The sequence below is a fragment of the Pygocentrus nattereri genome, chromosome 10, assembly GCF_015220715.1.
Source record: "Pygocentrus nattereri isolate fPygNat1 chromosome 10, fPygNat1.pri, whole genome shotgun sequence".
Lineage (NCBI taxonomy): Eukaryota > Metazoa > Chordata > Actinopteri > Characiformes > Serrasalmidae > Pygocentrus > Pygocentrus nattereri.
The window spans coordinates 40,083,842-40,107,352 of record NC_051220.1 but is presented as its reverse complement, the minus strand read 5'-3'; the positions used below and the strand labels follow the sequence as shown (position 1 = coordinate 40,107,352).

At 41.2% G+C, this 23,511-nt stretch overlaps 1 protein-coding gene across 1 annotated transcript; it reads right to left on the bottom strand.

Moving 5' to 3' along the window:
• Window positions 1–9,655: 9,655 nt before the first annotated feature.
• fut9a (fucosyltransferase 9a) lies at window positions 9,656–16,913 on the bottom strand. The gene is made up of 3 exons (XM_017724067.2): window positions 16,564–16,913; window positions 14,306–14,480; window positions 9,656–13,437 (listed from the first exon to the last, which is right to left on the bottom strand). Exon 3 carries the CDS (start codon window positions 13,427–13,429, stop codon window positions 12,350–12,352), a length of 1,080 nt encoding a protein of 359 aa, XP_017579556.1. The 5' UTR covers window positions 13,430–13,437; window positions 14,306–14,480; window positions 16,564–16,913; the 3' UTR covers window positions 9,656–12,349.
• Between the last annotated feature and the right edge of the window lie 6,598 nt (window positions 16,914–23,511).

Here is a 23,511-nt window from a genome sequence, read left to right as displayed (position 1 = left end):
CTTGTATTTAAGCCCTGTGTTTGCCGCTTGTTTTCTTTGGTGTTTGTATATTTGATTAGTTTGAAGTGTTTGATGTAAGGAGAAAATCAAGCTGCTTCAGATCTGAAAACATCCACAGGTGCTTCTGACCATCCTTCCACTGTGAGAAGACCACTCAGCGCTGTGGGTCTGAAAGGACGTGTAGCTGATCAAGAAGAACCTCACTGAGAAAAGAAGTTGAACGATGGACTGACCGCCCCAGAGTCCAGACCTCAACACCACTGAATGAGTTTGATCACTTCAGAAAATCATCAACCAGCTTCTCAGACTGAACTTTGGAGGCGTGTCTGCAGATTCTCCGAGGAGCTGAAAGTGAGTCTCCTGAAAGGAACGGGCGCTGGAATGAAGGTAAAGAGTGGACACAGTAAATACAAAATAGAGTGGATACTATTAATTCTATTTTTTTTCCTTGAAGCTGAAGACTGAAATAAATTAAGATAATAAAGAACAATGAATCAGTAAACGAAAGGGTGGTCACTGACTGGTGGGCACAGTACTGTATATCAAAAACAAGCTTCATTCTTTTCCTTATATCATTTTGATCTTAGAAACCAAGTTAGAAGTCCAAAGTCGTGCAGATGTCACAGTTGTCGTAGAAGATGGTGTCAATATTTTGGCTTGTGACCATATTAGCTGGTCAGTTACCACTCTATTTGCCCTGAATATCTGACATTTTGATTCCTCAGACACTTGATGCCTGGTGGTGTATGTTTGCGAGAGCCTGTAGGCAGTTGCTGAAGGCTTAGTGTGAGCTAGTGCCAAAGGCTCGCTGGTTGCCAAGTGTCTTAGTAACCACTGACATTGCCTTGGCTTGGCTGAGCATCAGCTGAAAGGAGCTGCGAACTGATTCTCCACAGCCTGACTTCCTAGAGAGGGGCTTTCTCTGGGTTTATCCTGCCATGCCTGAATAAACATGACATTCCATCACGAGAAAACCTTCCCTGCTAACACAAAGTTCGTTATCTGGCATTGAGACACTGAGCTAATTGTTGATGGCTGGGTTGTGTTGTGAGCCTTCAGTCTGTGCTTTTGTTCTCAAGCAAGGTGCGAGACAAAACCCGCTCACTTAAAAGTGAATCTTTGAGCAGGCAGTCGTATCATTTTTCAGCCAGATACACAGGCAAAAATAGCTCAGTAGCAGCCGCACTTCAGCAGCTTAATCTATCATGCCTACACTCTGTTTCCCAGCTAAAGCAGGGCGGAATAAAGGCTGATTCCATAATGCTTAGTATGACTTTCTGCATCCTTATCGTTTCCAAGTCATTCGTGTCCTTCCATCCTAACATGCGTACCAAATGTCAACATGACCTGCTGTGTTTATAAGCGGACATGCATTCTGATCCATCACCACGGGGCTTTCAGCTCAGACCAATCACGCAATCTCCGGCCGATTAATCTGGCCGGTTGGTTTACGGCTCCTCCTACGACAAACAAACAAACAATCTGAGTTGCTAGGCATCACTGATATGATCTTATGGCTTATGCTGCTGTCTTTGTATGTATCTTTACATGTGAGTGTGTTTTTGTTTTTGTATATTGTTCAGAAAAAATGTCCTAGAAAGATACGTGAACTAAAATCAGAGGTGCCCGACAATGTTGGAAAGAGCAGAATAACTTAAACTGAAAGAGCAAAACCATTTCTTATTGGTTCCAGAGGTAAAGATCAGGATTTTACATGTAAGATTAGGGAATCATTACATATATGTGTCATGATTGGCCCCTCCCAGTCCTGTCCTTTTGTTTTGTTTCTTCCTGGTCCTGCCCCCTTGTTTTCAGACCCTACCCCTGATTGTGACCACCTGTGCTTTTTCCACCTGTGTCTTGTTAACCCTCTTTATCCCTGTTGTATTTAAGTCCTGGGTTTTCACCTGTGAGTTTGCTGGTCTTTGTATTGTATTCTTGTGCTGTTTTGTCTGTTTGTTGTTTGTTTCTTCCGACCTCCGTTGTTTATTTATCCTGCATTTCTTTTGTCATGTCTGTTCCTCATTCAATCCATGTTGGCTCTGTGACCCTGGACTGTTTTGACCCTGACTCTGAATGTGCCCTTAATAAATCTTGCTTATCTCAGCACCTGCGTCCACCTCATCATCGCTCCCCAACGTTACAATATGTACTGATAGATAGATAGATAGATAGATAGATAGATAGATAGATAGATAGATAGATAGATAGATAGATAGATAGATAGATAGATAGATAGATAGATACAGGCTTGGGATGTAATTGAAAACAAGTATGGGGACAATGTATTCAGAATACAGGAAATAAATATCTGTAGTCAGTCTCAATTACATTTTGTAAACACAGAACTCAGAGCACAGTTTCACAGTTTCACAGTTTTACATTTTGAGACGATGCTTTTAGAATATTTCAGAATACTGGAATAGTATTAGAACAATACCAACCAAAAAAAAATCAAAACTTCAATCTTCAAAAGAAATACAAAAGAAAGGCTTGTTTATTAACTTCATTTAGAATCAGTGCATCGCATGTAGCAAATATGCTTGGCAGTCAAATACTAACGATGATCTCAATTAACAGCTTCTTTACGAACATTGAGGTTCCTGCTGAAGACTGAGTAGACTGATAAATCAATGTGATCGGTTATTAATCTCAGTGTTACTGAGCTCTGCTAAAGTCTGAGTAGACTGATAAATCAATGTGATCAGTTATTAATCTCAGTGTTACTGAGCTCTGCTAAAGTCTGAGTAGACTGATAAATCAATGTGATCAGTTATTAATCTCAGTGTTACTGAGCTCTGCTAAAGCCTGAGTAGACTGATAAATCAATGTGATGATCAGTTATTAATCTCAGTGTTACTGAGCTCTGCTAAAGTCTGAGTAGACTGATAAATCAATGTGATCGGTTATTAATCTCAGCGTTACTGAGCTCTGCTAAAGTCTGAGTAGACTGATAAATCAATGTGATCGGTTATTAATCTCAGCGTTACTGAGCTCTGCTAAAGTCTGAGTAGACTGATAAATCAATGTGATCAGTTATTAATCTCAGTGTTACTGAGCTCTGCTAAAGCCTGAGTAGACTGATAAATCAATGTGATCGGTTATTAATCTCAGTGTTACTGAGCTCTGCTAAAGCCTGAGTAGACTGATAAATCAATGTGATCGGTTATTAATCTGTGTTACTGAGCTCTGCTAAAGCCTGAGTAGACTGATAAATCAATGTGATCAGTTATTAATCTCAGTGTTACTGAGCTCTGCTAAAGCCTGAGTAGACTGATAAATCAATGTGATCGGTTATTAATCTCAGCGTTACTGAGCTCTGCTAAAGCCTGAGTAGACTGATAAATCAATGTGATCGGTTATTAATCTCAGTGTTACTGAGCTCTGCTAAAGCCTGAGTAGACTGATAAATCAATGTGATCGGTTATTAATCTCAGTGTTACTGAGCTCTGCTAAAGCCTGAGTAGACTGATAAATCAATGTGATCGGTTATTAATCTCAGTGTTACTGAGCTCTGCTAAAGCCTGAGTAGACTGATAAATCAATGTGATCGGTTATTAATCTCAGCGTTACTGAGCTCTGCTAAAGCCTGAGTAGACTGATAAATCAATGTGATCGGTTATTAATCTCAGCGTTACTGAGCTCTGCTAAAGCCTGAGTAGACTGATAAATCAATGTGATCGGTTATTAATCTCAGAGTTACTGAGCTCTGCTAAAGCCTGAGTAGACTGATAAATCAATGTGATCGGTTATTAATCTCAGTGTTACTGAGCTCTGCTAAAGCCTGAGTAGACTGATAAATCAATGTGATCGGTTATTAATCTCAGTGTTACTGAGCTCTGCTAAAGCCTGAGTAGACTGATAAATCAATGTGATCGGTTATTAATCTCAGCGTTACTGAGCTCTGCTAAAGCCTGAGTAGACTGATAAATCAATGTGATCGGTTATTAATCTCAGTGTTACTGAGCTCTGCTAAAGCCTGAGTAGACTGATAAATCAATGTGATCGGTTATTAATCTCAGTGTTACTGAGCTCTGCTAAAGCCTGAGTAGACTGATAAATCAATGTGATCGGTTATTAATCTCAGTGTTACTGAGCTCTGCTAAAGCCTGAGTAGACTGATAAATCAATGTGATGATCAGTTATTAATCTCAGCGTTACTGAGCTCTGCTAAAGTCTGAGTAGACTGATAAATCAATGTGATCGGTTATTAATCTCAGTGTTACTGAGCTCTGCTAAAGCCTGAGTAGACTGATAAATCAATGTGATGATCAGTTATTAATCTCAGTGTTACTGAGCTCTGCTAATGCCTGAGTAGACTGATAAATCAATGTGATCGGTTATTAATCTCAGTGTTACTGAGCTCTGCTAAAGCCTGAGTAGACTGATAAATCAATGTGATGATCAGTTATTAATCTCAGTGTTACTGAGCTCTGCTAATGCCTGAGTAGACTGATAAATCAATGTGATCGGTTATTAATCTCAGCGTTACTGAGCTCTGCTAAAGCCTGAGTAGACTGATAAATCAATGTGATCAGTTATTAATCTCAGTGTTACTGAGCTCTGCTAAAGCCTGAGTAGACTGATAAATCAATGTGATCGGTTATTAATCTCAGCGTTACTGAGCTCTGCTAAAGCCTGAGTAGACTGATAAATCAATGTGATCGGTTATTAATCTCAGCGTTACTGAGCTCTGCTAAAGCCTGAGTAGACTGATAAATCAATGTGATCGGTTATTAATCTCAGCGTTACTGAGCTCTGCTAAAGCCTGAGTAGACTGATCAATCAATGTGATCGGTTATTAATCTCAGTGTTACTGAGCTCTGCTAAAGCCTGAGTAGACTGATCAATCAATGTGATCGGTTATTAATCTCAGCGTTACTGAGCTCTGCTAAAGCCTGAGTAGACTGATAAATCAATGTGATCGGTTATTAATCTCAGCGTTACTGAGCTCTGCTAAAGCCTGAGTAGACTGATAAATCAATGTGATCAGTTATTAATCTCAGTGTTACTGAGCTCTGCTAAAGCCTGAGTAGACTGATAAATCAATGTGATCGGTTATTAATCTCAGTGTTACTGAGCTCTGCTAAAGCCTGAGTAGACTGATAAATCAATGTGATCGGTTATTAATCTCAGTGTTACTGAGCTCTGCTAAAGCCTGAGTAGACTGATAAATCAATGTGATCGGTTATTAATCTCAGTGTTACTGAGCTCTGCTAAAGCCTGAGTAGACTGATAAATCAATGTGATCAGTTATTAATCTCAGTGTTACTGAGCTGTGCTAAAGCCTGAGTAGACTGATCAATCAATGTGATCGGTTATTAATCTCAGTGTTACTGAGCTCTGCTAAAGCCTGAGTAGACTGATCAATCAATGTGATCGGTTATTAATCTCAGTGTTACTGAGCTCTGCTAAAGCCTGAGTAGACTGATCAATCAATGTGATCGGTTATTAATCTCAGTGTTACTGAGCTCTGTATTCAGTATTCAATATCATTACTTTTTCTTACTTTGCCCAATTGTGTGTATATAGGCACATACACACAGAATACATACAGTGCATATTATTACATATGTATATATATATATATATATATATATATATATGATCCCACAACCTGCCACTGCATAAAAACAAGCATGAAACTATATACGTTTGTGTCTGAATCAAAACAGACAGAGAGAGAGAGAGAGAGAGAGAGAGAGAGAGAGAGAGAGAGAGAGAGAGAGAGAGAGAGAGAGAGAGAGAATCTCTTCTGACTGGCCTAAAAATATCAATGATCCTAGACAGGTAGCGTTACCTGTTCCCTGAAATGCAAAGCAACATCTTGCTGATTCCGACTGTTTTCTGGAAGCTTGAGATTTAGAGAGAGACATTTTTTTTTGCTGTTGCACTTTTTAGCTAATCTTATCAGCTCCTAAAGAGCAGCTCTGCTTCTTGGAGTCTTATCTGGAAGCCATTACCTCTGAGGGAGAGGTGTCTGTGGCTGTTGTGCTCAGATAAAGAAATCTGATGAATTAACCCCTTTGTGATGACAGCTGAAAGAAGGCAAGCGCTTCAAACACTTCAACCTCCTCTCTCTGAATAACAGAGCGATGTTTCACAGACCAGACAGCTGCTTAACCTGGTGCTGACAGCATAAGTGGAGCCGTTGGCTGGCCATCACTGTAATGACTGACCCCACACAATTCGGTCAGTCGGGGCCCGGTGGTATCTTGCCTGGAACAGGATATGGCTCATGAGAGAAGGAGACAAGGAGGCACAGTCAAAAACCTTATGATACTGCAGAACTGAACACCCCTTCAGAGACCGCGTTGGTGTCACCCAGGCCCCCTCAGAGATGGCCATACAGCGTGAGACAGAGCAACGTGGCTTGCAGGAGAATCTAATTCAGCAGGCCACAGTTAACTAATGCTCACTGCTATTCTTCACCAATAATAACCCCTGATGACCCCCCAGAAGTCCAGAAATGAAAAGATGTTTGGTTTCACACTGAACTGAGTTTTTCTTCAGTGAGTCTGGGCCAGAGATAATTCCCCAACCGAAATGTGCAGGGAAAAGAAAACAAAGACGAACGCATATTTTATTTATGTGCATCGCCTTTCATCATGCAGAGGATTCTAAATGCCAGACCGACTTTCCCGGACGCTGAAAAGGATTTATAAACAGTAGAGAATCCATGTGGACCTTAATCTGCATCCAGAAAACAGGGCCTAGAAATAATATAGCACAACAATGCATTTGTAATCCCTGACATTTATGTACATGAACATACAGAGTAATCAAGCCTTTATTATTACATGTACTCACGCATATTTGTTTTTATATCTTGTCAGCAGGATATGGGGTCATACATATGCCCTGTATGCATATATACAAACACCACAGTGTGCAAAAGTCTCAGACCGTCATTCATTTATTGAAGTTCCAGTCAAACAGCCTTGAGGTCCAAGTTACTGATGTTGAAGGAAAGAAAACCTGAAAAATACATAAAAACATAGACACAAAAAATGACATAGAATTATGTAATATTACACTGTATGGTATTTACTGTGTCCAGTCTTTACCTTTATCACTGCTTCCACACTTTTCAGGAGACTCTCTTCAGTCCCTCAAAGAATCTGCAGACATGCCTCCAAAGCTCAGTCTGAGAAGCTGGTTGATGATTTCCTGCACCAATCAAACCCATTCAGTGGTGTTGAGGTCTGGACTCTGGGGTGGTCAGTCCATCACTCAGCTTCTTTGTTTGATGTGTCCGTCTCCTTTTCTCAGGGAGGTTCTTCTTGATCAGCTACACATCCTTTCAGAGCCACAGCGCTGAGTGGTCTTCTCCCAATGGAAGGATGGACAGAAACACCTGTGGATGTTTTCAGATCTGAAGCAGCTTGATCTTCTCCTCTCTCTCAGAGATGGAAGCTTTAAGTGCTGTTTATCTGATGGGGACAGTCTTGGTGGCCTACCATGTCTTCCAGGTGGTTGTTAGGAGTCACATATTCCCTGTAGCTTTTAACCATTTGTAAACCCAGGCTTATTACATACTTATACTTAACTGAAGTCTTGGGGGCCTGCCGGGTCTTCCAGGTGGTTGTTAGGAGTCCCATACACATTTCCTCGGTTGCTTTTAATCAGTTTTTGAGTTCCTTTTAGACAGTCTATTTGGTTCAGTTATTTTTTTTTCACTCTTTCCTTCTTTATGCAATTTTTATATTTTATATATAAAATATTATATTATATTTCTGTCTAATCTCCTCACACATATCTCCAGAAAAATGAACAGCTTCAGCTAGCCTGTTATTCTCTTTTTTTAGTTAGTCAAGTCACATAGTGAAGACACAAACCCACCCACACAGTACAGTGCTACACCACAAGTAATGATGTGATGTAACTTCGGGATCTTGACCAGTAGATTCGGTCCATACTTGCTTTCCTCTCAGCAGCTGTCGGCAGCGATGTGACAGAAGCCTCCGAGTAGGCTGAATAAACTCAGCGGGTTCAGGAGGATAATTTCAAAATGCCAGAGTATCACTAGCCAGCCAGGTCACCAACAACAGCTGGAGGATTTGATGGTGAGCATGGCAATATTGTCCCCTTGGTGTCATCAATCAACTTCCAGTACATGTGGTGGGCTATTTATACCGTCTGAAAAGGCACACAGCTCATTGCAGGGCTGTGACTCTGGTGAAGGCTGGAAGCTGCTGTATGTGCACTGCCTATTATTTCTTGCACTTAAAGCCCTTAGACCTATTTTGGAGGTGTCTAAACCATACTAGTCACCTCTATGTCATGACGGTATAATAGATTACAGACTGTGCCAGCTTTACTGAACATGGATAGGCTAAATAAGGCTAATGTATCTAATGTAAGCAATGCATGGACAGAGAAGTGTTGAAAATACACTGCAATTCCCAACACTGTACTTCCACTCTCTGGCTACTTTATTAGAAACATCTACCTTATAGCTCCACTACATATGTTTACAGTTACCGACTGCAGTCCATCTGTTGCTCCACAGTTTAACACCCCATTCATCACTGGTCTGTTTCTGACAACAGGACCACTGTTGTCCAAACAGTATTTGGGTGGTGGTCCATTCTCAGCACAGCACTGACATGGTAGTGTGTGTGGTGCATCAGACACAGCGGTGTTGATGGGGGTTTTTACACAAATCAGTGTCACTGCAAGGGTTGAGAGTGGACGATCATCCAAAAATATCTAGCCAAGAGTGGCCCTGAGGTCATAAACTGACCACTGATGAAAGGCTAGAAGATGCATAATACAAAAAAGAGACTTTAACAGTGCACCAGCAAGGTGGGGCTACAAGGTAGGGGTTTCCAATATGGGGCCAGTTGGTAAATATGAAAGGCCCCATACCTTGGAAAATGTAGGCCACCAAATGCCACCATATTTGGGACAGAATTTCTGGCTCGGAAAACCACGTCGTGTTTCGACAGACGTGATTCTGTAAGTTTGCTGGTGCAGTTAGTTCAGAGTTCAGCTCCAGTCCTGCAACCCCTGCACTGTATAACTGTGGTTTCAGTGGTTAAAAGACCTGATATTATTAACTAATTAATCCCTTCTTGAACTGAACGAGGCATGAACCGCAGAGAGAAACACTGAACTGTACAGTGCGGCGGCTCCAGGCCTGGAGACTGAAAACACTGAATTAAAGATCTTGCCTTTCTCAGCTTCTGTCGCATCTTGAAGGTGAATCATTCACAAAGCACATCACACTAGCAGAGTCACTCCCCGCTTTCATCCTCATAACGACAGCGTGATGTCACGAGAAACACAAAAGAATATGAAGAGTGTATAAGTCCGGACAGCTTTTTGTATGAAGCAGTCAATCAGGCTTAAAGGCACGATGACAAAACAGAATGTTTAATTCTTCAGAATAAAGGGAGGGTTGAAAATGACCATGCACTAATGAACCACGGTGGATAAACCTATTCAAATGTCCCAAATGGACCTCAGGAAACGATCAAATACAAGAGAGGGTAGAATATGGGCCCTTTGACTAACAAGAACAACTAGGTTAAGTAGTAAATAAGCAAATAAGCTCTTCTTTTATCCAAGACAGTCATCATCAGATGTCCTTTAAATGTTGTTTGTTTGTTTGTTTGTTTGATGTGTTTACACTTATTCACACCACACAGCATTTAATTTAGTCACTTTATTTTCATGACACTAACAGACATCTACAGTAAATCATTTGGCAAACAATGTTTTGGCAGAGTATTTTGCAGCGATCAGCTCAAAAGATGTTCCAGTCCGTTTGCACGTGGAGAATGTAGGTCATTTCCGACGGGAGTCCATAATGCATAGAGAAAATACTCTGTGTCACCGGCCTACATGTACGATCCAGCGGGGGCACTGAGTCAGAAACACACACCACTAACGCAGTCGAAATGCAAAGACTGTTAAAGGGAACGAAGAGTTCACAGCGAAAGTTTGTGCAAAGAGAGAGAGAGAGAGAGAGAAATACAGAGAGGAGGAGAGAGAGAGAGAGAGATAAAGAGATAGAGAACAATGATACAGTACAAATGTGTCCCATGAAGCTGCTTCACAAAAGAAACTTGTACATATACAACAACAAAACCATAAATAAAAGCTTCTTCACTCGTTTTTCTTCACACTTAGCGTCGAGTCACTTCTGAGACTTATTCGCTATGAGAGCAGCCACTGTTGCCGTGAATCACACAGTCCAGGATAGGTGTAAATGCCAACTCTCAGATGAATTTCCTCTGGAAGGCATCAGTCTGATAGTGTCAAAAGGATTAGCACTAATCCTCAAACTATCCACATTTTCCTTGGGAACGCTGCCTTTGCCGGAGGAGGATGGCCTCTCCGTTGCACGGTCCGCTTTGTCTTTCACAGTAGACTTTTCTTCTCCTCCGTTTTGCGTCCTCTGAGACGGGCCCCTCGCTGAAGGCCTACTTTATTCATCACGTTTCAGTGCATTCGCTACGTCCTCACAGTATCCAACAGCTATAGGTCAGAGACCCTCAAACAGCTATTTACAGTACGTACAGAGTGGTCGCAGCTGACTCTGCATGAACGAACACTGAAGATTCATAAGAAAAAGCTGTATCGTTAAACAACGCCGGTTTTGTGTTTCTCAAAAAAAAAACTAAAGAAACAAAAAAGGTCCGGTTTCTGTTGAATTCACATTTGATCACAAGAGCAATAGAGAATATCGTGGACGGTCACCTACAGCACTTCAAAACCAGCGTCACCTTCGGTGTGAAGTCACTCAAGAATGCAAGAAAACTGAACGAAATGGTGTGTACATGATTCAAATGCGGCTGCTTACGAATAAAATATGTTACATCGGCATAATTGTCGTCTTTTTCATTTGAATCATATAAAGTGAAGCACCATTTTTTCCAGTGGAAAGAAAATAAAAGTAAGCACAGGCATGTTCTCAGTGATGAAACAGAGACAACTGAACCTCATAATGCATTCAGCTCAGAGCGTAACTCATTCGCAGACAAAGAAAATACATGTCCAAAAAGCTCCGCTGACCTGGGGGCGGCTTTCCGGATCACATCTAATGAGCACTATTGGTGAGCAAAAATCACTTTCGTCTGAATAACACTCACTCTCTCGGCCGGTTAAGGAGCCAAAAGCACGCCATTTGGCATGCGCTTTGCTTCCCACAATACAAAGCAAGATATTATTCCTCTGTAAAGTCTCCATACGGCTTTCCGGATTCCATTTATCATGCTATCATTCCAGAAATATAGTCTTTCATTATCTCTTCTGGGAACCTTTGGCACTGAACAAGTTGGCTAAGCTTATTTCGACACAGGACTAGTCTCCCCCCATTGACTTTGATATATGTGCAAAACAGTATCTACAATGAATCTCTAGACCTAAACGAGAGGGAAAAATCCTGCCCTCTTCCCAAAAACACAGCGAAAACATGGACTGATCATGCACTTGGCCAAACCCATATGGTAGCATTTGCTGAAAGATTATCTGCATGCGTGTGAATGCTGCGGTCCCACATATTGCCATATGTATACTGGACTTGTGCTCTCCATTGAACATTTTACCATCTGTTAGATAAAGGATAACAATGTAACTTTAAAAATTTCAGAGGATGAAATTTACAGTACAGTGGTGCATTCCCAGGCCTTCCCAGTGTTCCTGCCGTAACGGACGCGGTAAAACACTCTCGCTGGCAATGAAAACTTGTGGTCGATCAAAAAGTAAAGACAGTGTTGCACGACGCATCACTGCAGCAATGCTTCGGGTTGGTCGATCGTGAGCCGCTCATATGGCTGTGCAAGTAAGTACCATGGAAAATAAAAAAAAACGAAAGGCAGATTTGTCCAAAATGAACAGACACAATACAGCAGATGGACTATACACAGTTCTGTAAACACTGCATAGATGACCGACAAGTACTAACATCTACACAACATAAGAACGAAATAAATAATACGCAAATATTTCATAGTCAACAATTACATCGTTATTTTCTCTGTTGCAGTGTAGTCACTCCCAATAACAGACACAGCATGTGCACGTGGAATGCCGTTTTGTATCACATTTGACGTTTCTAATGAGACCGTATGTTAAATAAGAAGGCAGTAAGAAAAAAACACAGTAGCAAAAGTCGTCACATAATAAAATACGTTCTTTGCATTCAAATGAATAAATATGGAGGATGGTGTAAAGTAAGACTACCAAAATAAGTTAACATTTACATTTTACAAAAATAAAACCAGGCAATTTATGTGGCTTACGGCAGACCCTCCTCCGAACTGAGTTAAATCGAGATCTCGGTGCCGACCGTTACTTCAGCTGAACGTCAGATATCCGTGGATAGATATCTGCGTGCGGATTAACCCCAATACCACTTGTCAAGATTATTAAATGCTTTGTACTCATTGTGTCGTCTGATGTAATCGCAAGCAAGGCATGTGTGCTCGGCCCAGAAATAGGCTTTCTTGACCTTGAAGTGTTTGCGCCAGTCAAAGTACCTCAGGTAGAGCTCCTCGTTCTTGTCCAGAAACAGGAGATACTCGGCCAGCTCTTTCGGGGAGGAGAAGTCGTCAACGTGGATGATGGCGTCGCCCTCCACGAAATTCTCATAGTTCTCCCTCGGTGGGCCCAGGACGACGGGCACCGTGCCGACAGAGAGAGGGTTGTAGAGTTTCTCTGTGATGTAGTCTTTGTGAATCGAGTTCTCAAACGCCAAGTAGAACTTACAGCTGGCGATAGTGGGGAAGTAGTCCTGGTCAGATATGTACTCACCGAAAGCTTGCCCGTACGCGTGAATCTCAATGTGTTTGTACAGTTCGTTGTAGTACTTCACTCTGACGTGATCTGGGTTCCAATTGCTCACGATCCAGCAAATCAACTTGTTCTTGCTCGGGGGCACGAAATGCTCCTCTCTTCGGGCCGCGACGATCGCTCCGTAAGGCACTTCGATATCGGCATCCTGCCGATAATTCAGAGTCAGATTGAACAAGTTTTCAATCCCGGGTAACTGAGACGAGTGTGAGGGCGACTCGAGGTTCATCCAAATCCATTTCTGAAGCGGAGGCCGATAAGCCGGTGGCATGTTGGACAGGTCGGTGCTGATGTCCCTGTGATGAATAACGACGGCATCGGACTTGTTGTAAAGGTTCCGGTCGGCGGTAATGAAGCAGCCGTCGATGTTGAACAGCGCGCTGCAGACATTCAGGTCGTACGTTTCTCCAAACGGCCAAAGCCAAACAAGCACCGTGGTCTGGTCCTGTTCGCTTCTGTTGGACAGCAGGCTCTTCACTCGGGCAGTGGAGGTTTCTGATTCAACAGGCCCCGACAACCAGCTGGTGGACGGTTTGAGGTACATCAAAAACAAAGTCACAAAGCAGCCCAGTAAGAAGGTACCAAGCAGAAGGGGTCGTAGAATTCTGTGGGTTTGTGCAGATGGCATACTCTGGCCTTTAAAAGAATTACACCAAAGAAGAAAGAGCATTACTAGAAGTTACTATGAGGAGGAACAAGGTGAGAAGGGATGCAGTCTTTATAAAATGCGTGATCAAACATGCACACACATTAACCGAATTGCCCGATGACGTATTCTAACAGAGGTGGGTAGTGAATACATTTCGCTGCTGTCGGAAGAAAAACCTCGTATCTGGATTTTTGTCTTTTTCAGTTATTGGCATAATTTGAAAGTGTTGTCCTTTACATTGTACATGAATTTCACGATGAATGGACCGAAAGAAATGACCCGAAATGACTTGGAAAAAAGTCTGGTTCCATTGACTTACACTAAAAGCAAAGCATGTTTTCTCCTTCTCTTGTAAAGTTACGAGGTTTTCTTCCGACAACAGCGATTTATTCAAGTTAAAATTGATGCGTTTGTGCATTTCTGGGCATTTTCAAATGATACTTTTACTATATTTGTTGGAAAAAGGAATCTACTTTTATTTATCTATTTTTACACTTTGCCTTTCACGTTAGTTATGTTTTTTCATCAAAATTTAGTTCCTCATTTTTTTGTGTGTTTTATTTCGTTCTGTTACAGTGGCGAAATCACTTGTATTGCTTTGCAACATGTCACAATCCTCACTTCAGAGGTTTGTCATTTTACTTTAGACCAAAAATGCATTAAAAAACAAGATCTGTGCGTTAAAAACTTCAGTTTCTATACTGATCGTTGGTGGATGTACTAAGAAGCTCCTCTGCAACTCTATATGACTCTCAGCGCCTGATAAATTTGTGCTGTTATTCTGGATGTGTTTCCAGCAAGGAACTTTACCTGAGCATGGAGCTACTCCACACACTTATGATCTCAAATTATTACCTGGTAGGTGTGCTGTAGCAGGTAGGGAAATGATGACGCGAAGCAGGTGCTACGTTTCAGATTCTCTGCCTTTTCTTTAATGGTAAAAGAGCAGAATGTAGCTACACAGAGCTGCACAGACTCGAATCTCCAGGTGGTCCAGTCTCGGAAAGGTGGGTTTTCTCAGTGCGGGTCCCTTCAGGAAAGACGGAACAATAATTATGTCAATTCTTCTTGGCCCACATCGCAATACAAACCACAGCACAACCTGACCAGAATGCATTAAGCGTCCCTGAAAAGAGAACGAAACAATAAATTAGTCCACTTATAAAATTGTCCTAGATAATAATGGAAGAGAATTGCAAATTAAGCTCTTGAGTGAATCTTATTGTGCAGCGCATGGGAATACTGCCATCTTCAGGAGAGGATTACGACGAGCCCTCCTGCAGGACTTGCAGGGATGCATATGGCATGAAGACGTACCCAAACAACAACACACAAGACCACGGAGAATAAGACGCTGCTCGTTTTCCCCTCCGTCCTGCCGCAGCCCTGACGTACAGGCAGGAATATCCCCGAAGTTCAGTAATAGGCAGCAAAGGTCAGCGACTAAAGCTGCTGCCACTGCCGTGTCGTGTCTTCCTAATGAGCAGTTTCTGCCTTTTCATTTCACTGGTATCTTCAGCCGAGCTCACCGATGTATCATTTTAGTGGCTTTTATTTGGAATAAATGCACGCGTTGACAGAATGTGACAGCTGTTTAAAAGGCTTATCAATGCAGTTCACTCCAAATCCCCTTAATCTGCGGTACAAAATCACTGCATTTTGCTTATGGTTGTACATAAGAGGGACATACTGGCTTCATGAAGGCTCACCAGACCCAAAAAATCACAGAAATGTGCTAAACGCAGCACCACATGCAAGCAACATCGAATCCAGGCCAATTTACTTGTGAAAAATAGCCATGTGGGCTTATATAAAACTCTGCTGCACTTCTTTTCAGTTCAGACGGCTGACAGGTCGCACTATTAGGACTGTGAGCCGCTGCACACGATGCATGCAGCGATGTGAAGACGTTAGAGAGAAGGCAGCAGCGGTATGTTGGCGTTTCACTGCTTTAAAAAGCACAGCCATTTCATTTAGAATATACTGTGATGTATTTGGGGCATGCAGGGTGGTAGTAGGCTGGAGAGCTCACGTGTTTAGGAGGAGGGTGAGAAAGGAAGACAAGAGAAGGAGACCTTGGATGCAAAAAAAAAAATCCCATGCAGTTCATTATAATTCGCATTTTTAATCACACCATGAGGCCAAAACTGGCATAATGTCTACAGTCCCGCTTCGCTGTGAGGGCACAGCTTTACCCAAGGTGAGCGCTCGTTTTCAGGGCTGGCACTGAAGGTCATTTTAGTCACATTACTGACACTCGCCGTCGCTCAGCCTGGGTAAATAATAAGATTTTGTGAAATAACTCCCCGTTTTCTGAGCCTAACCTAACCTAAAAGGTCCTCGGCGAGAGGCTCTACTCGTCTGCTCGCGTTTCTCTGCCTCCTTTCTGAGTGGGAAGCTCGGCAATGTGCAGAAATTAGCCGCACGCTGTGAGAGAGCCAGGCTGCCTCTGTCAGCACCGAATCACTGTAACGTTACAAGCTGGATTTCCTCCCCTTACAATTTTACCGTTCCACCTTAAATTGTGCGGCGGTTAACGTTACATTCCGCCGCCTCAGTTTACATTCGCCAGCATCTTGCTCGAATTTTTTCCACCCTTTAAGGTGGAACGGGAACATTCGAAAGAGAAGCTGCTCAATGTAACTGCTGCACCATTTAAGGTGGAACGGGAACATTCGAAAGATGCTGCTCAATGTAACTGCTGTACCACTTAAGGTGGAACGGGAACATTCGAAAGAGATGCTGCTCAATGGAACTGCTGTACCACTTAAGGTGGAACGGGAACATTCGAAAGAGATGCTGGTGAATGGAACTGCTGCACCATTTAAGGTGGAACGGGAACATTCGTACGAGAACCTGCTCAATGTAACTGCTGCACCATTTAAGGTGGAACATTCGTACGAGAAGCTGCTCAATGTAACTGCTGCACCATTTAAGGTGGAACGGGAACATTCGAAAGAGATGCTGGTGAATGTAACTGCTGCACCATTTAAGGTGGAACGAGGAGAAAGCCAACTTCAGCCTCGTCCTTTAGCGCGGGTCTCACCAGGTAGGTTAGCAACCCCCAGCTTTAAAAAAGGGGAGGGGAAGAAAAGAGGAATCAGTTCACTCACCATTCCTTTATATGAGGGAAATTAGCAGCTTGCTATCGCTTCTCGCCTTCATCGTAGATTCCCGCCATCACACATCTGGAAAAATCCTCAGTGGCGGTTATGACCGTTGGGCTAATATCTGACACAGCTAGCCTGGTCTCGGCGATACTCTAACCCATGTCGGGTTCTTCAGCTCGATATAACCCCGTCCCCCAGCCGACAGCCTTAAATCCCACAAATGTCGGCGTTATCGGGTCATAATCTAAATAAAACACGTCGACAGTGGACGTTACGCGATTTGGAATCACTGCCTGCCCACACTGCCAGTTACCTTTCCAGTGTTTACCGTTAACGTTATGATTTCTTTCCCTACCCATATTCCGCCACATCCCGCCTCTCTTACGCTGCGATTGGCTACTGCCATCGCACCTCCCGAGCTCCGATTGGCTGGTGACTTCATACTAGCAATCTCTCCGCCAATCCTAGCGTGACTTTCCGAAATACGGGTGGGATAAAAAAAATATACAACGCCAACCTTCCAATGCGGCTCTGTGAAGCGTGCACTCCAATGAAGCAGTGCAACCCTGGGAATAATATTTGATGCATGACTAGATTTGGATGAATGTACCTAAATGCGACGAGCTGACCGACATACAAACGTACACGATGATAAATATTAAGCTGTGTAGGCTAAATTATGTAGATTTTTTTCAGCCATAATTTTTTTAAATGGCCTCTTCCCGTCTGCTGGAAAGGGAGAGCACATAATGATGATGTTCATTCTGCCAGTGGATCTTTTATTACCCACGACCTCTGATTAAAATATTGCAATTTAATTAATTTAGCACTGTGTGTTCATTGGCCTTCACCGCAGCAAATCTGGTGGACTCCAGGGCATTAAATGGCACATTTTGATGCAAGAATAACAGATTTATTATTGCACTTCTGATTTCCTGCATCTACAGGCACGATGGTTTTATTCTTTCATTCAGATTACGATACATACTCAGACTTGAGCAGGATACTTTGATAAAATGGAAGTATTCAGGAATGTATTCCATTACAATACATAATAAGTAATATATTTAGAATACATTTACATTACATCTGGGAAAAGTACGAAGAAAATCTTGTTTTTATTCATCAAACTTCTTCAGTCCACCGCTGCTCCCACAATCCCTCAAGCAGGAGTCCAGTGCAGAGGCTTAACTTATCATTCACAAACACTGAGATCATTCGTTTGACCAACATGAGCTCAGTAACACTGAGATTAATAACTGATCACATTGATTTATCAGTCTACTCAGGCTTTAGCAGAGCTCAGTAACGCTGAGATTAATAACTGATCACATTGATTTATCAGTCTACTCAGGCTTTAACAGAGCTCAGTAACGCTGAGATTAATAACCGATCACATTGATTTATCAGTCTACTCAGACTTTAGCAGAGCTCAGTAACGCTGAGATTAATAACTGATCACATTGATTTATCAGTCTACTCAGACTTTAGCAGAGCTCAGTAACGCTGAGATTAATAACCCATCACATTGATTTATCAGTCTACTCAGGCTTTAGCAGAGCTCAGTAACACTGAGATTAATAACCGATCACATTGATTTATCAGTCTACTCAGGCTTTAGCAGAACTCAGTAACACTGAGATTAATAACTGATCACATTGATTTATCAGTCTACTCAGGCTTTAGCAGAGCTCAGTAACACTGAGATTAATAACCGATCACATTGATTTATCAGTCTACTCAGGCTTTAGCAGAGCTCAGTAACGCTGAGATTAATAACCGATCACATTGATTGATCAGTCTACTCAGGCTTTAGCAGAACTCAGTAACACTGAGATTAATAACTGATCACATTGATTTATCAGTCTACTCAGGCTTTAGCAGAGCTCAGTAACACTGAGATTAATAACCGATCACATTGATTTCTCAGTCTACTCAGGCTTTAGCAGAGCTCAGTAACACTGAGATTAATAACCGATCACATTGATTTATCAGTCTACTCAGTCTTTAGCAGAGCTCAGTAACGCTGAGATTAATAACTGATCACATTGATTTATCAGTCTACTCAGTCTTTAGCAGAGCTCAGTAACGCTGAGATTAATAACTGATCACATTGATTTATCAGTCTACTCAGGCTTTAGCAGAGCTCAGTAACACTGAGATTAATAACTGATCACATTGATTTATCAGTCTACTCAGGCTTTAGCAGAGCTCAGTAACGCTGAGATTAATAACTGATCACATTGATTTATCAGTCTACTCAGGCTTTAGCAGAGCTCAGTAACACTGAGATTAATAACTGATCACATTGATTTATCAGTCTACTCAGGCTTTAGCAGAGCTCAGTAACACTGAGATTAATAACCGATCACATTGATTTATCAGTCTACTCAGGCTTTAGCAGAGCTCAGTAACTCTGAGATTAATAACTGATCACATTGATTTATCAGTCTACTCAGGCTTTAGCAGAGCTCAGTAACGCTGAGATTAATAACCGATCACATTGATTTATCAGTCTACTCAGGCTTTAGCAGAGCTCAGTAACGCTGAGATTAATAACCGATCACATTGATTTATCAGTCTACTCAGGCTTTAGCAGAGCTCAGTAACGCTGAGATTAATAACCGATCACATTGATTTATCAGTCTACTCAGTCTTTAGCAGAGCTCAGTAACGCTGAGATTAATAACTGATCACATTGATTTATCAGTCTACTCAGTCTTTAGCAGAGCTCAGTAACGCTGAGATTAATAACTGATCACATTGATTTATCAGTCTACTCAGTCTTTAGCAGAGCTCAGTAACGCTGAGATTAATAACTGATCACATTGATTTATCAGTCTACTCAGTCTTTAGCAGAGCTCAGTAACGCTGAGATTAATAACTGATCACATTGATTTATCAGTCTACTCAGGCTTTAGCAGAGCTCAGTAACGCTGAGATTAATAACTGATCACATTGATTTATCAGTCTACTCAGGCTTTAGCAGAGCTCAGTAACGCTGAGATTAATAACTGATCGGATTGATTTATCAGTCTACTCAGTCTTTAGCAGAGCTCAGTAACGCTGAGATTAATAACTGATCACATTGATTTATCAGTCTACTCAGGCTTTAGCAGAGCTCAGTAACGCTGAGATTAATAACCGATCACATTGATTTATCAGTCTACTCAGGCTTTAGCAGAGCTCAGTAACGCTGAGATTAATAACTGATCACATTGATTTATCAGTCTACTCAGGCTTTAGCAGAGCTCAGTAACGCTGAGATTAATAACTGATCACATTGATTTATCAGTCTACTCAGGCTTTAGCAGAGCTCAGTAACGCTGAGATTAATAACCGATCACATTGATTTATCAGTCTACTCAGGCTTTAGCAGAGCTCAGTAACGCTGAGATTAATAACTGATCACATTGATTTATCAGTCTACTCAGACTTTAGCAGAGCTCAGTAACACTGAGATTAATAACCGATCACATTGATTTATCAGTCTACTCAGGCTTTAGCAGAGCTCAGTAACACTGAGATTAATAACTGATCACATTGATTTATCAGTCTACTCAGGCTTTAGCAGAGCTCAGTAATGCTGAGATTAATAACTGAACACATTGATTTATCAGTCTACTCAGGCTTTAGCAGAGCTCAGTAACACTGAGATTAATAACTGATCACATTGATTTATCAGTCTACTCAGGCTTTAGCAGAGCTCAGTAATACAGAGATTAATAACTGATCACATTGATTTATCAGTCTACTCAGGCTTTAGCAGAGCTCAGTAATGCTGAGATTAATAACTGAACACATTGATTTATCAGTCTACTCAGGCTTTAGCAGAGCTCAGTAACACTGAGATTAATAACTGATCACATTGATTTATCAGTCTACTCAGGCTTTAGCAGAGCTCAGTAATACAGAGATTAATAACTGATCACATTGATTTATCAGTCTACTCAGGCTTTAGCAGAGCTCAGTAACACTGAGATTAAAAACTGATCACATTGATTTATCAGTCTACTCAGGCTTTAGCAGAGCTCAGTAACGCTGAGATTAATAACCGATCACATTGATTTATCAGTCTACTCAGGCTTTAGCAGAGCTCAGTAACACTGAGATTAATAACTGATCACATTGATTTATCAGTCTACTCAGGCTTTAGCAGAGCTCAGTAACACTGAGATTAATAACCGATCACATTGATTTATCAGTCTACTCAGGCTTTAGCAGAGCTCAGTAACGCTGAGATTAATAACCGATCACATTGATTTATCAGTCTACTCAGACTTTAGCAGAGCTCAGTAACGCTGAGATTAATAACCGATCACATTGATTTATCAGTCTACTCAGGCTTTAGCAGAGGTCAGTAACACTGAGATTAATAACCGATCACATTGATTTATCAGTCTACTCAGGCTTTAGCAGAGCTCAGTAACACTGAGATTAATAACCCATCACATTGATTTATCAGTCTACTCAGGCTTTAGCAGAGCTCAGTAACGCTGAGATTAATAACCGATCACATTGATTTATCAGTCTACTCAGGCTTTAGCAGAGCTCAGTAACACTGAGATTAATAACTGATCACATTGATTTATCAGTCTACTCAGGCTTTAGCAGAGCTCAGTAACGCTGAGATTAATAACCGATCACATTGATTTATCAGTCTACTCAGGCTTTAGCAGAGCTCAGTAACGCTGAGATTAATAACCGATCACATTGATTTCTCAGTCTACTCAGGCTTTAGCAGAGCTCAGTAACGCTGAGATTAATAACCGATCACATTGATTTCTCAGTCTACTCAGGCTTTAGCAGAGCTCAGTAACGCTGAGATTAATAACCGATCACATTGATTTATCAGTCTACTCAGGCTTTAGCAGAGCTCAGTAACGCTGAGATTAATAACTGATCACATTGATTTATCAGTCTACTCAGGCTTTAGCAGAGCTCAGTAACGCTGAGATTAATAACTGATCACATTGATTTATCAGTCTACTCAGGCTTTAGCAGAGCTCAGTAACGCTGAGATTAATAACTGATCACATTAATTTATCAGTCTACTCAGGCTTTAGCAGAGCTCAGTAACGCTGAGATTAATAACTGATCACATTGATTTATCAGTCTACTCAGGCTTTAGCAGAGCTCAGTAACACTGAGATTAATAACCGATCACATTGATTTATCAGTCTACTCAGGCTTTAGCAGAGCTCAGTAACACTGAGATTAATAACCGATCACATTGATTTATCAGTCTACTCAGGCTTTAGCAGAGCTCAGTAACGCTGAGATTAATAACCGATCACATTGATTTATCAGTCTACTCAGGCTTTAGCAGAGCTCAGTAACGCTGAGATTAATAACTGATCACATTGATTTATCAGTCTACTCAGGCTTTAGCAGAGCTCAGTAACGCTGAGATTAATAACTGATCGGATTGATTTATCAGTCTACTCAGGCTTTAGCAGAGCTCAGTAACACTGAGATTAAAAACTGATCACATTGATTTATCAGTCTACTCAGGCTTTAGCAGACCTCAGTAACACTGAGATTAAAAACTGATCACATTGATTTATCAGTCTACTCAGGCTTTAGCAGAGCTCAGTAACACTGAGATTAAAAACTGATCACATTGATTTATCAGTCTACTCAGGCTTTAGCAGAGCTCAGTAACACTGAGATTAATAACTGATCACATTGATTTATCAGTCTACTCAGGCTTTAGCAGAGCTCAGTAACACTGAGATTAATAACTGATCACATTGATTTATCAGTCTACTCAGGCTTTAGCAGAGCTCAGTAACACTGAGATTAATAACCGATCACATTGATTTATCAGTCTACTCAGGCTTTAGCAGAGCTCAGTAACACTGAGATTAATAACTGATCACATTGATTTATCAGTCTACTCAGGCTTTAGCAGAGCTCAGTAACACTGAGATTAATAACCGATCACATTGATTTATCAGTCTACTCAGGCTTTAGCAGAGCTCAGTAACGCTGAGATTAAAAACTGATCACATTGATTTATCAGTCTACTCAGGCTTTAGCAGAGCTCAGTAACACTGAGATTAATAACTGATCACATTGATTTATCAGTCTACTCAGGCTTTAGCAGAGCTCAGTAACACTGAGATTAATAACCGATCACATTGATTTACCATTCTACTCAGGCTTTAGCAGAGCTCAGTAACACTGAGATTAATAACTGATCACATTGATTTATCAGTCTACTCAGGCTTTAGCAGAGCTCAGTAACGCTGAGATTAATAACTGATCACATTGATTTATCAGTCTACTCAGGCTTTAGCAGAGCTCAGTAACACTGAGATTAATAACCGATCACATTGATTTATCAGTCTACTCAGGCTTTAGCAGAGCTCAGTAACACTGAGATTAATAACCGATCACATTGATTTATCAGTCTACTCAGGCTTTAGCAGAGCTCAGTAACGCTGAGATTAATAACTGATCACATTGATTTATCAGTCTACTCAGGCTTTAGCAGAGCTCAGTAACACTGAGATTAATAACTGATCACATTGATTTATCAGTCTACTCAGGCTTTAGCAGAGCTCAGTAACACTGAGATTAATAACCGATCACATTGATTTATCAGTCTACTCAGGCTTTAGCAGAGCTCAGTAACACTGAGATTAATAACTGATCACATTGATTTATGAGTGTATAGAGAGAGGCAGATAAATAAAGAAATATTATTGATTAGAAGTGGAAGTTTAGAACCACAAATATGCTACTAAATGTAAAATGCGTCTATATTTAAACTTAGTTAAGCGTATTTTCCTGTCCTCTTTTTTATTGCCTGTCAGGCCTGGCCAAACAAATAAAATAAAAACTTTAACAAGAATAGGCTTTAGTAACCTATAGAGCTTTTTCTTGTGAAAACAAATATGTTTGGTACATCAGTACATTCGGATTACCATTCCGATTGCAAAAATG